Genomic DNA, 10,595 nt, shown 5'->3' with positions numbered 1-10,595 from the left:
CACTCCATCCACAGCCACAATGCCAGTGAGACCACCTCGCTCAAAAAGAAAGAGGTGTCAGGTCTGCCCTAGCAATATGGACAGAAAAACCTACATAGTGTGCTTCACCTGCAACAAATATATCTGTAAAGAACACACTAAAAGTGTCACTTTTTGCAACACATGCATCTAAACACACACACGCACACACACACACACACAGGCATGTTCTTTGCACAGAGTATTTATAGAACAAGTACTTGATTTCTTTTGATGTGATTTTCTCAATTGGTTGTTTATTTGACCTTGCAAATCTTTGTTTTATTGTAATTTGTTATTATTTATGACTGTTCTGTTTTTCATATTGTTAAATATTGTATTAAAGTTCTATTGTGTGGGAAAAAAAAGACTTGTTTTTGCCCTTTTCTTGAAGTAAATATATACGGGTCCAAAATGACCCGAAACACCATAGATGTTGCTATATTTGATAATATTAAAATTAAAATCTTTTTTTTGTTGAACATTTAAGAAATGTGTTTTAATATCTCTCAGTTACACTCAGGAAACAGAACAACTGATTATTTTGTTGCCTTCTTCTCTTAAGGTTCATTTGACCACTTTTTAGACATTGAAAACGAGGGGTATTTTGTTAAAACAAAGGCCCAGGGGGCCACAAAAAAAATATTAAAACCAATCTTTTCATGGATAAGGGAGCCCAACCAGCTAAACAAGAGTTAAGAAAAACATTGGATGATAAAAGATTGTTTTAGGGCATTTTATGGCTGATTTAATACACGGGTCCAAAATGACCCGCAAACACTACAGATGGCAGGAGAAAGCCAACACCAGAGGAAGGTTAAAAAAAAAAAATCAAGTCTCTCCAGCTTATTGAGTTGTGGTTTAAAAGGAGTTATGTGGACTTCTTGAAATACATACAGTTTAACAGCTTTCTTAAATCAGCAATCATTCAACAATGACAAAAAAGACACAACAAGAATATACTTCAGAGACTTACATTCTACAGTCAAGGTTACTTTCCAGATCAAATTCTTGTCCTTGTTTTCTGATGTTTGGCATGAAAACTCTCTCCCATCATCCGTCCAGCTGGCAGTAAAGCTAAGGTTGGTGCTTTTGGTTGTTTCATTTTTATCCATGATGTTGTGAGAACTTAACCATTTTGGTGAGGGCAGCTGCTCCAGAGTGTTAATTTGAGGGTCAGAATTGCATGAAATGGATGTAGAGCATGTGAGTGTCACGTTATTATTCGCCATCACAGCCGGTGGTTGGCTAAAAGTGATAAGGCATGGGTTTTCTGGAAATAAACATGATGCATTCATAAACAATTGAAGATAAAGTGTGGCTAATAGCATTTAAGACATGATTTTTATGACATGAACACATGAATTTATTAAAATCAGTTGATGTTGGTCCTCTGTGGCTTTTTATCAAAACTCACAGAATCCTGTTGGCAGATTTAAAGCTTCAAATTTGTTGATTTCTTCTTATCTTTGTGGAAATGATCTCTAAACTTATCCTAAGAATTTTAAAGTTAAATTAATCACAAAAATCAACTTTTTTGCTGACAAAGCAAAAATGTTTGAATTTCCACTTTAAAATGTTAAACAATTTTCATAAAAAAATAAATAAAAAAAACTCACTTGGTAACAAGAGTTAGGCCAACGAAAGGTACCTTTTTTGATATATTTATCTAAAATTATTTATATTTTATTTCAAAGTTAAAATAATGTATTTAATTCATTTCACTAATTTCGGTACTTTGATCATATTACCACAATAGGATTTTCTCTGTACATCCTGAACATATTTCTGTTTTTTTGTCATTAAACTTACCCTGGACAGTTAGATTAAAATTTTCTGTTCTCCATTTGAAGGTTCCCAAAATGTATCTGAACATATATTCTCCGCTGTCTGTTTTCTTCAGATTGCAGATCAATATGTTGCACACTTCTGATGGATCCCTCTTCCCACTTGTCGGTGAGCTGAGATACTTGACTCTGTTTTTAAACTCTGGACTGACAGGACGCTCTGCTTCATTCGAGCTGAAAATGTTGGTCCCAACAAAACCCATTTCTGTTGTCCAATTTGCATCCTTCATCCAGAACCAGTAAGCTTCTGTATTTATGGAAACGGGTTGGACTGGCTTACATTTGATTTCAATACATGACCCCTCTGTTGCAGTTTGAGCAGGGCTCATCAAACTGAATTTTATATTTTGGCAATAATGAAAGTCTGCTGTGGATTGAAAAAAAAGAAAAGAAAAGGAAAGTAAGGAACTTTAATTCACAAGCAAAACTATATGGTTAGTATATAAGTGCAATGTGTAAAAAAAATAAGTGTACGTACAATTTATCAGGGTCACAAATAGCATCCACTTTACAAACAGAGCATTCATTGTCATCCTTCACCGAGTGTCTGTCTTTCTACTGTATTATGTTTCCCTCCTAGGTCCAAGGGGGTTGTGATCTTGATGTTAGAAACATTCTAAAGCATTATGAAGAAATACATTTTATTTAGAAAGATGCAATGGCTAAGGTGTTTATTTTAAATGGATAAAAAAGGTTGAAAAACATTACCTTCTGATGTGTGTAGTGGTTGTAACTATATAAATGCAATTAAAGTTAAATAGTTTTATTTTGTAGCCAACAAAGAGGTGGATTTTTTTTGATAAAATGACTGTGCTGCTTGCATGTACTTCTTTTGCATGCATTTAAAGCAGAGTCGTAACACGTCAACATGAATATTAAGGGAATATGTCTCTCTACATATACTTTATATAAACATAAATGAAAAACTTTAGAATTGAAATAGAAAATTTAACACAGCATCTGTCAAAATGTCTAAATGTGAAGTACAGTTAAAAATGCTTTTAAAGCTTCTGTGAAATATTTTACTTTTTTCTCCAAGTAAAAGCTCAAATTAAAAATATTTTAAAACCTCCATCAAAATGTTTGAAAAAAAAAATTACAAACTTTTTCCACATACATACTTTGCAACTAAGCACAAGAGATTATTCAAGCTTGATTGAAAAAGGAAATAAGTAAAATAATGTTTAGACAAAAAAAAATTAAATGTTTCTTCCTACCTCAGATGGGCTACTTTATCAGGATGCAGAACGCTCTTCGTGAAATAAAAATGTTCTTAAAAAAGGAAGTTTTCACAGTTTGTCTGAATTCTTAAAGAATTTGCATACAAAATCACACAGGCAGGAGAGCACAGATACTTCACAGCACGTTTGAACAAAAGTGTATCTCTTTTTTCAGCTTGCCTGCTCTGGTGCACACACAGTTAAATTTCCTCCCACTTCCTCTGCTTGTTTGATACTGAAACATTGATCAAAGTATCTACAGTGACATATACAAAGCAATATTTGTGTTTATTTTGTGAGTCTTTAATAGAATTTGGATTGATCTTGCACACAGAAATCAAAATGCTTATTTTGAAATTATTCCAACACAATGCAGCAATGTAAAAATTAAACACATTAACACAATGTTTTTTTTTTTCTTTATGATGACATTTTAATATGGTTGTTGGCATCAAAGTCACACCATACGTCAGAAAAAAAACAAAGTTAACATTGGGTTGAACTTATTTGAAGCAATTAAGTTCAAATAGTTAATTTCAACCAAATTAATTTAATTCAATTGGTATTTAAGTTCTGCCTAATTACAAAGAGACACATGGAGTAAGTGTTGAATGCATGATGAAAAAACACTGCAAAATGGCACAGAAATTTAAACAGCAGACATATGGCAGTATGTACACAGCAGGCTTGCTTCCTTATGCCAGTTAATTTTGGTTTAGTTTAGCTGCAGGAAATAAAAATTATGTTTATGTGGCTCATACATACTGATACACTGGATGCAGATATATGTTTAAAAGTCAAATTTTCAAAGAAGCTTCCAAGAAGAAAATGCAGAACACCTTAAAGACTCAAAAATTAAATTATGTACGGTAATTAGTTTTGCCACATGGGAGATATTCTGATACTGTCATTACAAAAAAGCTATTTTATTATGTACTAAATACATTTCAAAACACATGTTCAATATTTATACTTTGTGTTATTTCAGTTTGACAATTTATTTGGATTTATTTATGTCTGAAATACCTGGGTAACAACATCTGATGTGAATTTAATGCCATACATACTCACTACAAACAACATTAAAGTGTCCAATACCTTCAATGTTGGACACTTCAATGTCCAACATTGAAGGTTGGACATTATCCATAAATAAAAGCCTTATTTATGTTTAAGGCTTTTATCCATAAATAAAAGCCTTAAACATAAAAGTGATATTACATTGCGTAGAAACAGGAATTGGCATACACAGGTGTTTTTATTTCCCCCCTCCCAAAGCAGCTGCCACTATCTTCTCAGCATCAGCAGCCATTTCATCAATGGCACCATTTAAAGCCTGCAACATCGCAGTGAAGGAGCGGCTGGCTGAACGAGCATGTCTAGGCAACGCCATTTCCACTAACTTTGACGAAGCTGTAGCTAAGTCCTTCTCGGCTGCTGCAAGCCTTTTTTTAACTTCCACCTTGGTGACCTCTACTGACAACACACAAGTTCTCAGCTCTTTAAGTCTTGCTGGCTCCAGGTGCTGCTGTCGAGCCATCCGCTCAACCGACTCATCGTCCACGCACAGAGATAACTGGGCTTTTGTCAAAATCCGTACAGCAATGCTTGAGTCCACCATGGATGCCACAAGAGGAACAGGAATGGCTGACATCCCTCCGGATAGGGAAGCAGCTGCCCAAATGAGTGCTTTAAATGCCTCCTTTTTCTGGGTGACCATTGTTAATGTGAGTGTCGGTAAAGCCAGCAGAAGGGCGTGAGCTCGGATCTCGGGAAGGTCTGCGGCCATGCATGCCAGGAGGTCAGGAAAGTCAAATTTCTCAAGATTGGAAGGTTTAACCTGGTAAACTTTAGGTTGTTTCACGCCCTGTGATTTCAGTACTTCCAGACTGGCTTTCTTCTTTTCTTCCAGGCTCTTATCTGTGTCTTTCACAGAAGCTAAGAGAAGAAAGTACACCGTTTGTCGCTGCAGAGAAAGAGCCTCCAAAAAGACATCCACACTGTTGGGTTGTATTATTTGTGTGAATGTCATAAAAACAGCATTATAACGAAGGAACTTATATCTGTTCATGTATCCCTCTGGTTCAAATGGGGATGTGGCCGGGACAGGGGGTAGGTCCCAGAGTCGGAAGTCAGGGTGTTTCGGATGTGGGTAGCCATCTATTTCCTCTGGTTCAACAGGAGATTGGGAAGGAGCTGAACCCTCATCTTCAGGCCCAAGGCCACGAAGGGAGTTCATGAGGGAGACTTTTTTTTCTCCACGGTCCCCCACCACAGCGAGGTTTATCCTACTGATGAGAAGATCTTCCACGGCCTCCTTCACATCAGATAACTTGTTGCTCTCCATTGACTCTTTAAGAGTTTCAATCAGGTTTAGGCCTTTGAAGACATCCGCCATTCCTGTGAGAAAATAAAGATGGGAATTACATTAAGGTAACTGGCGTTACTTGGATCAGAAAGTCTCACATAGATATTTAAGATAATAAAATCTGGAATTGATAGTTCTGTGTACCCTTTTACATTCATAACCACTCTTGAGAAGTAAAGGTATCTTTCCCACACTGCACAGCTCAGATGATGATTCTTGAGGCAAATAAAACATATCTCCAACGCTCAGATATTGAACGGTCCCTAGAGGTGTTTGATCGTTGGACCATCTGTCACCTTCAGCCAATGTTTTGTCCACTGCATATTGACCTGTTCTTGTGTTTATTGTAATTTAAAGCTAACAAGTGAAATATTCTTTTAAAAAATACACGCAAGTCATTGTTTAGAAACAATGAGTGGAAGTATTAAATTGTGACAGTCTGTCACCTTCAGCCCGCATTTCATTTATTGCAAATTCGATGTCAGTTTGCAGACTGTGTTTGATGCAAGGTTACTACATTTAGCAATTTACAATTATATATTTTTATTGAATTAATGTTCAACTTCAAGGCAATAAGACACTTCTGGGTAAACAACTCATACTTTTTATAATTAGGACTTTAAGGACAACAGTTTTTTGGGGGCGAGCCTCTACTGCAGGGTGCAGTTTCCCCTGCTTGTCCTCATGCAAATCAGTTCCTGGCCAGAAGGGACTGAGAGATAAGCAAGCTGGTCCACATTATCATGTAGCATAAATCCTCTGAATACAATGAAATCATGAAGTTGATTTTAAAGATTTTGCAAAGTTTGCAAAGTCTTAACACTCTTGACCTTCAACATGTTGCTATTCATTCATAGAAATGGTTTGAGCCTCATAAAGCCTATGTGACAAACAGCCTGCACAATAGCGCATTGAAAATTAAACTACCTAATTTTATGCCTTAAAAATTTCACACACTTACCTGACTATTGAAAGCAGCAACAGCTTCCTGGATTCAATTAGATATCGGTGCTGATTCCTTCTGCAAGACTGCAGCACCTGACTGATCTATTTAAAGTGTTCGTCCAGCTAGTGGAACGTTCTAATCCTGCTGGCTCAGCCTTAATCCTATATCAGGTAAATCCAATACATGCATATTGTCTGTGCACATAATACTTACCTGAAGCCACATCCCCACCTAAAAAAGTAAGACCCATTAACTTGTTTTTTTCATTTTGAAGGAGGGTAGAAATGTTGGAAAAATGTTATGCATTGGAGGTGACCAGTCTTTTGGGCCCTGGATTTATCTGGAATTAAAACATTTTATTGGGGTCCTGCCTGCAACTTGATATGGAAATTATGACCAATTGATAGCTTTGTTTTTCAACATAAATATATCCTTTATGCTCTATTACCTCTGAGGCATCTTTAGGGGTTTTTCATCATGTCTTCCGGTTCTGACACGTCTTGTTCCAAGATGCTGTCTGCTTCTTCACCTGGGAAGATCTGATCCTGGGCCTCTCTGTTGCTTCACTGATACCTGCTCTCCCCACCATGTCAGTTTATGTATGTGGCTTTGCATAGGTAGGCTTGCAGTTGTGGAGTACTCGTTCCGTTGTTAGCTGATGGATGAGCAGTTCTTCTTGAGAAGCTCAGAGTTTGGGATGTTTTACATTGTAATCCAGCTTTATGTTTCTCCACAGTTTTATTTCTGGCCTATCTGGTGTCTTAGTTGGTCTTCATAACGCTGTTTGCTCACTGAAGCTCTCTGATGAGCCTCTGAGGCCACATAGGCCTCGCAATATTTTAACAAATATTGCGATTAAATCACACAAGTAATATTTGTGTTTGCAAATTACATGGATTTTGGGGGAATTGTTTGTCCCGAATTCATTGTAGGGGTGAAAGAATTAGAAGACACCAACAACATTTTCAGACATTTTATTTGTGTCATTTCTTTCCACGTCACAAATAAGTTTAATACTTCTTGCTTGTCTATTACTAAACAGTCCTAATAAAATAAATGAAGTTTGCAAATTTTACATTACCATGTACAATAACATTTATGCAAAGCACTCTTTATGCATGAACCGACTGATGAAATGTGATGTATTGTGCAAACCAAGGCATTCTCTCAGCAGGTTGCAGATACTTGTGTACTACAAATTCTCACTGGTAAGCACAAATTTAAGGCAACATGGTATTTATTTACAAATTACCAGCATGTCTAATAGCCAAGTTTCTTTCACAGTAAACGGTTAGGATAAGTATTGGTTTCATGGTATCACACAGTCACTCAATCGTAATGAGTTCTAGCTACACTACTCTGCACATAGGTACTGCAAGAACGTGTTGACTCCCAACCTATGCAGCAGTGTACCGTCAGTGTAATATGGCTGGKAGAGTAAGGKAAAATATAAAGAACTTAAAATGTATTTTCTTTGTACAAAATATTTCTGCTGGATTATTCTCCAACAGAATTTAAATTTCTGCTACAGTGTTTAAACCTGAGTAATTATAAGCAGTCGTTTCGTTTAGCTAAGACAAACAAACTGAAGAAAAAAAAAAAGCTTTTTTCAGTCATACAATAAAGAGGAACAATGTTATGGGGACATGCACTGCTGTTCAAAAACCTTTTAACAAACTCAGCCCAGTTTCACTTTGTTCCTTAAGAGAAACTCCACATGCAAAACACATCTGACACCTGCTTGCTTTACCAGAAGCCACTTTCCCATCTTTCAGCACAGTGGTTTCTTGCTAAACTTAAACATCCATCAGTTTGGATTGTGAATATATTTCTCTCTTTTTTCATTCTAGAAGTTTTGCTTCGTGTTCAAGATGCCTAAATACAGTCAACTCCAATGATGTTTTCATCTTCAATCTGCTAAAGTTAATGATTCTTACATTTGATCCTTCATGTTTGTCACATTAGAATACACTGCCACAGTCTCGCTCTCCTCAGCCTCTGGCACAGAGGCAAGCTTCATCTCCTCCTCTTCTTCTTGCCCTTCTCCCTCTTCCATCTTGGTTTCTCTTTTTTTCTTAATCTTAGCATACTCTGTGACTTCTTTCATTGGTTTGTTCTCTGAAGGGCTTGCAGTGTCTTGTTTGATCAACAAATGAATATCAGAATATTCTATATCTGATGTTCCAGCTTCTGAGTCATTGGATCCTCCAGCTGTCCCTCCGACCAGAATTGGCTCATAATCCACTGTTTGACCACCGTTTGTCTATGTGAAGCATAAAAAGAAGTTAAGCTGAAGATGCAACATTTCAAGCGATATTAAATGAGCTGACAAAACTCAAGGCCTTTAATACTTTCTGATCATAACCACCAGATGTCACTAAACTCACAGTGACGGAGTTGCCTAATAATGTGAATTACCTCTTGAGTCATAACCATCTCTAGAGTCTCAGACGTACTTCTATGAGACTTATGCTTTTTCCTGCAAGGAAAAAGAAATAAACAGCAATAGTTATTACAATACCATTGGCATGGAACTTAAAATCACATCTATGATTAAGAAATATTTAGTTTTCTTGTTTTAATTTAGTTCTATCCTGTTCGATTAATTTCCTAAAAGACTTCTATGATCAGCAATGAGCATTAAAATAGTTGTCTACAAATCTTTYTAGTAGAACACTTAAAAAAAAAATAAGTAGGTGATCTCGGTCAGTGACACATTCTTACATTTGGATACATAAGCAAAAATCTCTAAGGTGAAAATTTAAAGTTTACCTGCAGCACAACCACAACAAGCAGAAAATAGACGCTGAAACTAACACCCCGATCAGAAAGGGAATTATTATACCCATCTGTGTGAAAGTCCATAGATAGTTTGTGTTGTACCCTGTAACAAGGAATAAATTACTACAACAAAAACATCTATGTGCACGGATTTAAAGATTTGCACATTTAAAGATTTCCACTAACCTTCACCTTCCACCTCAGTTATAGAAAGATTGCTGCTTGTTTTCCCGTTTGTATTACTGCTGATGCAAACAGCAGAAATATTGGAGACGCCTTTCATGTTTATGGAGACGGTGCTTGTGACTGTGTGGTTTAGTACAACGGTGCTGATGGAGTAGTTGACGGGATTCTGCAACAGTTCCCATGTAATTGTGGGTGAAGGGAAGCCTTGACTGATGCACACACAGGTCAGGACGTCCTGCTGAGACTTACAGCTAGACCCATTTAGGATCTGAGGTCGCACTGCAGGGAGACAGAGAGATGGCTAAAAAAATAAAACAAAACCAAAAACAATCATGCTGCATAAGATGATTTCACACATCTAATTTCAATATGTTAAAGTTATCAAAAGCAAATTTAGTGTGATAAATTACATTAAACCAAAAGCTAAGTTTTCCCCATATATTATGTAAATGTTTTTTTTTTCTGTATGTTTGGAAGATGTAAGATTTTCTATATATTCTAACAAAGGTTTTCAAGATCTTGTTTTTCAGGTCTTTTTCATAGATTTGATTGGTTTTAATCCTTTATAAAACATAAAGCTGGTTGGTTGCCTTATTATTGAATGGTTTATCTGAAACGAAGGGTGAGCGGCTGTCTCTCACATCCTTTATGTTTTACGTAGTTTTTGCAGACTGGACATGTGGCAGAAATTTAAGATGAGTGAAGTTACTTCATAACGAGTTGCTGACATCATTGCTTTTAACATTGTTTCTTCTGTGATTTTAAGTTTCTTCTCATCTTTAAACAAAATTTAGTGAAGTTCAAAATAACTAAACAACGTATATTAAATCCCTTTTCAAAAAAAACGCAATGCTGAGATGGACACACATAATTTTTCCAAGTCCAAGTTATGTCTGAAGTCTCTAATGACTGACATTAGCATTACTGAGATAATGATACCCCAAAACCTCTCAGTACAAAAGTAGAAAGTGCTAGCAATAAGGTAATAATCACTTGTTCATGAGTTATGATGATTATGAATTCATATAATTTCACAGAAATATTGAAAGGTTTTGCTGAGTACTTATCATAGTAATGTTAATGTCCTGCTTCAAGATTTTGTTCAGATGGTTTGCATAACAAAAATACTGGCCAGAAGAAAACATTTAATGATGTGTAAACTCACATTTCACTTCTACGTCCACCGTCAGATTCCTGTTCTGGTTCTGTGCTGTACACATGTACTGACC

The 10,595-nt window shown here is 36.3% G+C and overlaps 3 protein-coding genes across 4 annotated transcripts in view; all 3 read right to left on the bottom strand.

The window, feature by feature from the left end:
• The window catches only part of LOC103477886 (B-cell receptor CD22), a 10,186-nt gene extending 6,663 nt beyond the window's left edge, over window positions 1-3,523 (bottom strand). The window contains exons 1-5 of one of the 2 annotated variants that reach the window (XM_017309500.1): window positions 3,083-3,523; window positions 2,574-2,598; window positions 2,344-2,481; window positions 1,831-2,232; window positions 995-1,291 (exon numbers count right to left, since the gene is read on the bottom strand). In XM_017309500.1, coding sequence (XP_017164989.1) covers window positions 995-1,291; window positions 1,831-2,232; window positions 2,344-2,398 — 754 coding nt within the window. In that variant the 5' untranslated portion in view covers window positions 2,399-2,481; window positions 2,574-2,598; window positions 3,083-3,523. The remainder of the gene's footprint in view (window positions 1-994; window positions 1,292-1,830; window positions 2,233-2,343; window positions 2,482-2,573; window positions 2,599-3,082) is intronic. The other variant, XM_008431222.2, reaches the window with a different exon arrangement.
• Window positions 3,524-3,619: 96 nt separating this feature from the next.
• irgq2 (immunity-related GTPase family, q2) lies at window positions 3,620-6,496 on the bottom strand. Its single transcript, XM_008431225.1, has 2 exons — window positions 6,415-6,496; window positions 3,620-5,485 (listed from the first exon to the last, which is right to left on the bottom strand). Exon 2 carries the CDS (start codon window positions 5,481-5,483, stop codon window positions 4,344-4,346), a length of 1,140 nt encoding a protein of 379 aa, XP_008429447.1. The 5' UTR covers window positions 5,484-5,485; window positions 6,415-6,496; the 3' UTR covers window positions 3,620-4,343.
• Window positions 6,497-7,357: 861 nt separating this feature from the next.
• LOC103477894 (uncharacterized) lies at window positions 7,358-10,589 on the bottom strand. Its single transcript, XM_008431230.2, has 5 exons — window positions 10,532-10,589; window positions 9,367-9,645; window positions 9,172-9,283; window positions 8,818-8,878; window positions 7,358-8,662 (listed from the first exon to the last, which is right to left on the bottom strand). The coding sequence occupies exons 1-5, from the start codon at window positions 10,584-10,586 to the stop codon at window positions 8,333-8,335; spliced, it is 837 nt and encodes a 278-aa protein (XP_008429452.1). The 5' UTR covers window positions 10,587-10,589; the 3' UTR covers window positions 7,358-8,332.
• Window positions 10,590-10,595: the final 6 nt, after the last annotated feature.

This window comes from Poecilia reticulata, linkage group LG16 (genome assembly GCF_000633615.1).
Source record: "Poecilia reticulata strain Guanapo linkage group LG16, Guppy_female_1.0+MT, whole genome shotgun sequence".
Taxonomy (NCBI): domain Eukaryota; kingdom Metazoa; phylum Chordata; class Actinopteri; order Cyprinodontiformes; family Poeciliidae; genus Poecilia; species Poecilia reticulata.
This window is presented reverse-complemented; position numbering and strand designations above follow the sequence as displayed.

Excerpts from the sequence above, each read along its gene's own strand:
- irgq2 (XM_008431225.1), bottom strand. The coding sequence starts at position 5,483 with ATGGCGGATGTCTTCAAAGGCCTAAACCTGATTGAAACTCTTAAAGAG.
- LOC103477894 (XM_008431230.2), bottom strand. The coding sequence starts at position 10,586 with ATGTGTACAGCACAGAACCAGAACAGGAATCTGACGGTGGACGTAGAA. Across the intron at positions 9,646-10,531 it reads GGTGGACGTAGAAGTGAAAT|TGCGACCTCAGATCCTAAAT; the intron begins GTGAGTTTACAC and ends GTCTCCCTGCAG. Across the intron at positions 8,663-8,817 it reads AGATGGTTATGACTCAAGAG|ACAAACGGTGGTCAAACAGT; the intron begins GTAATTCACATT and ends TGCTTCACATAG.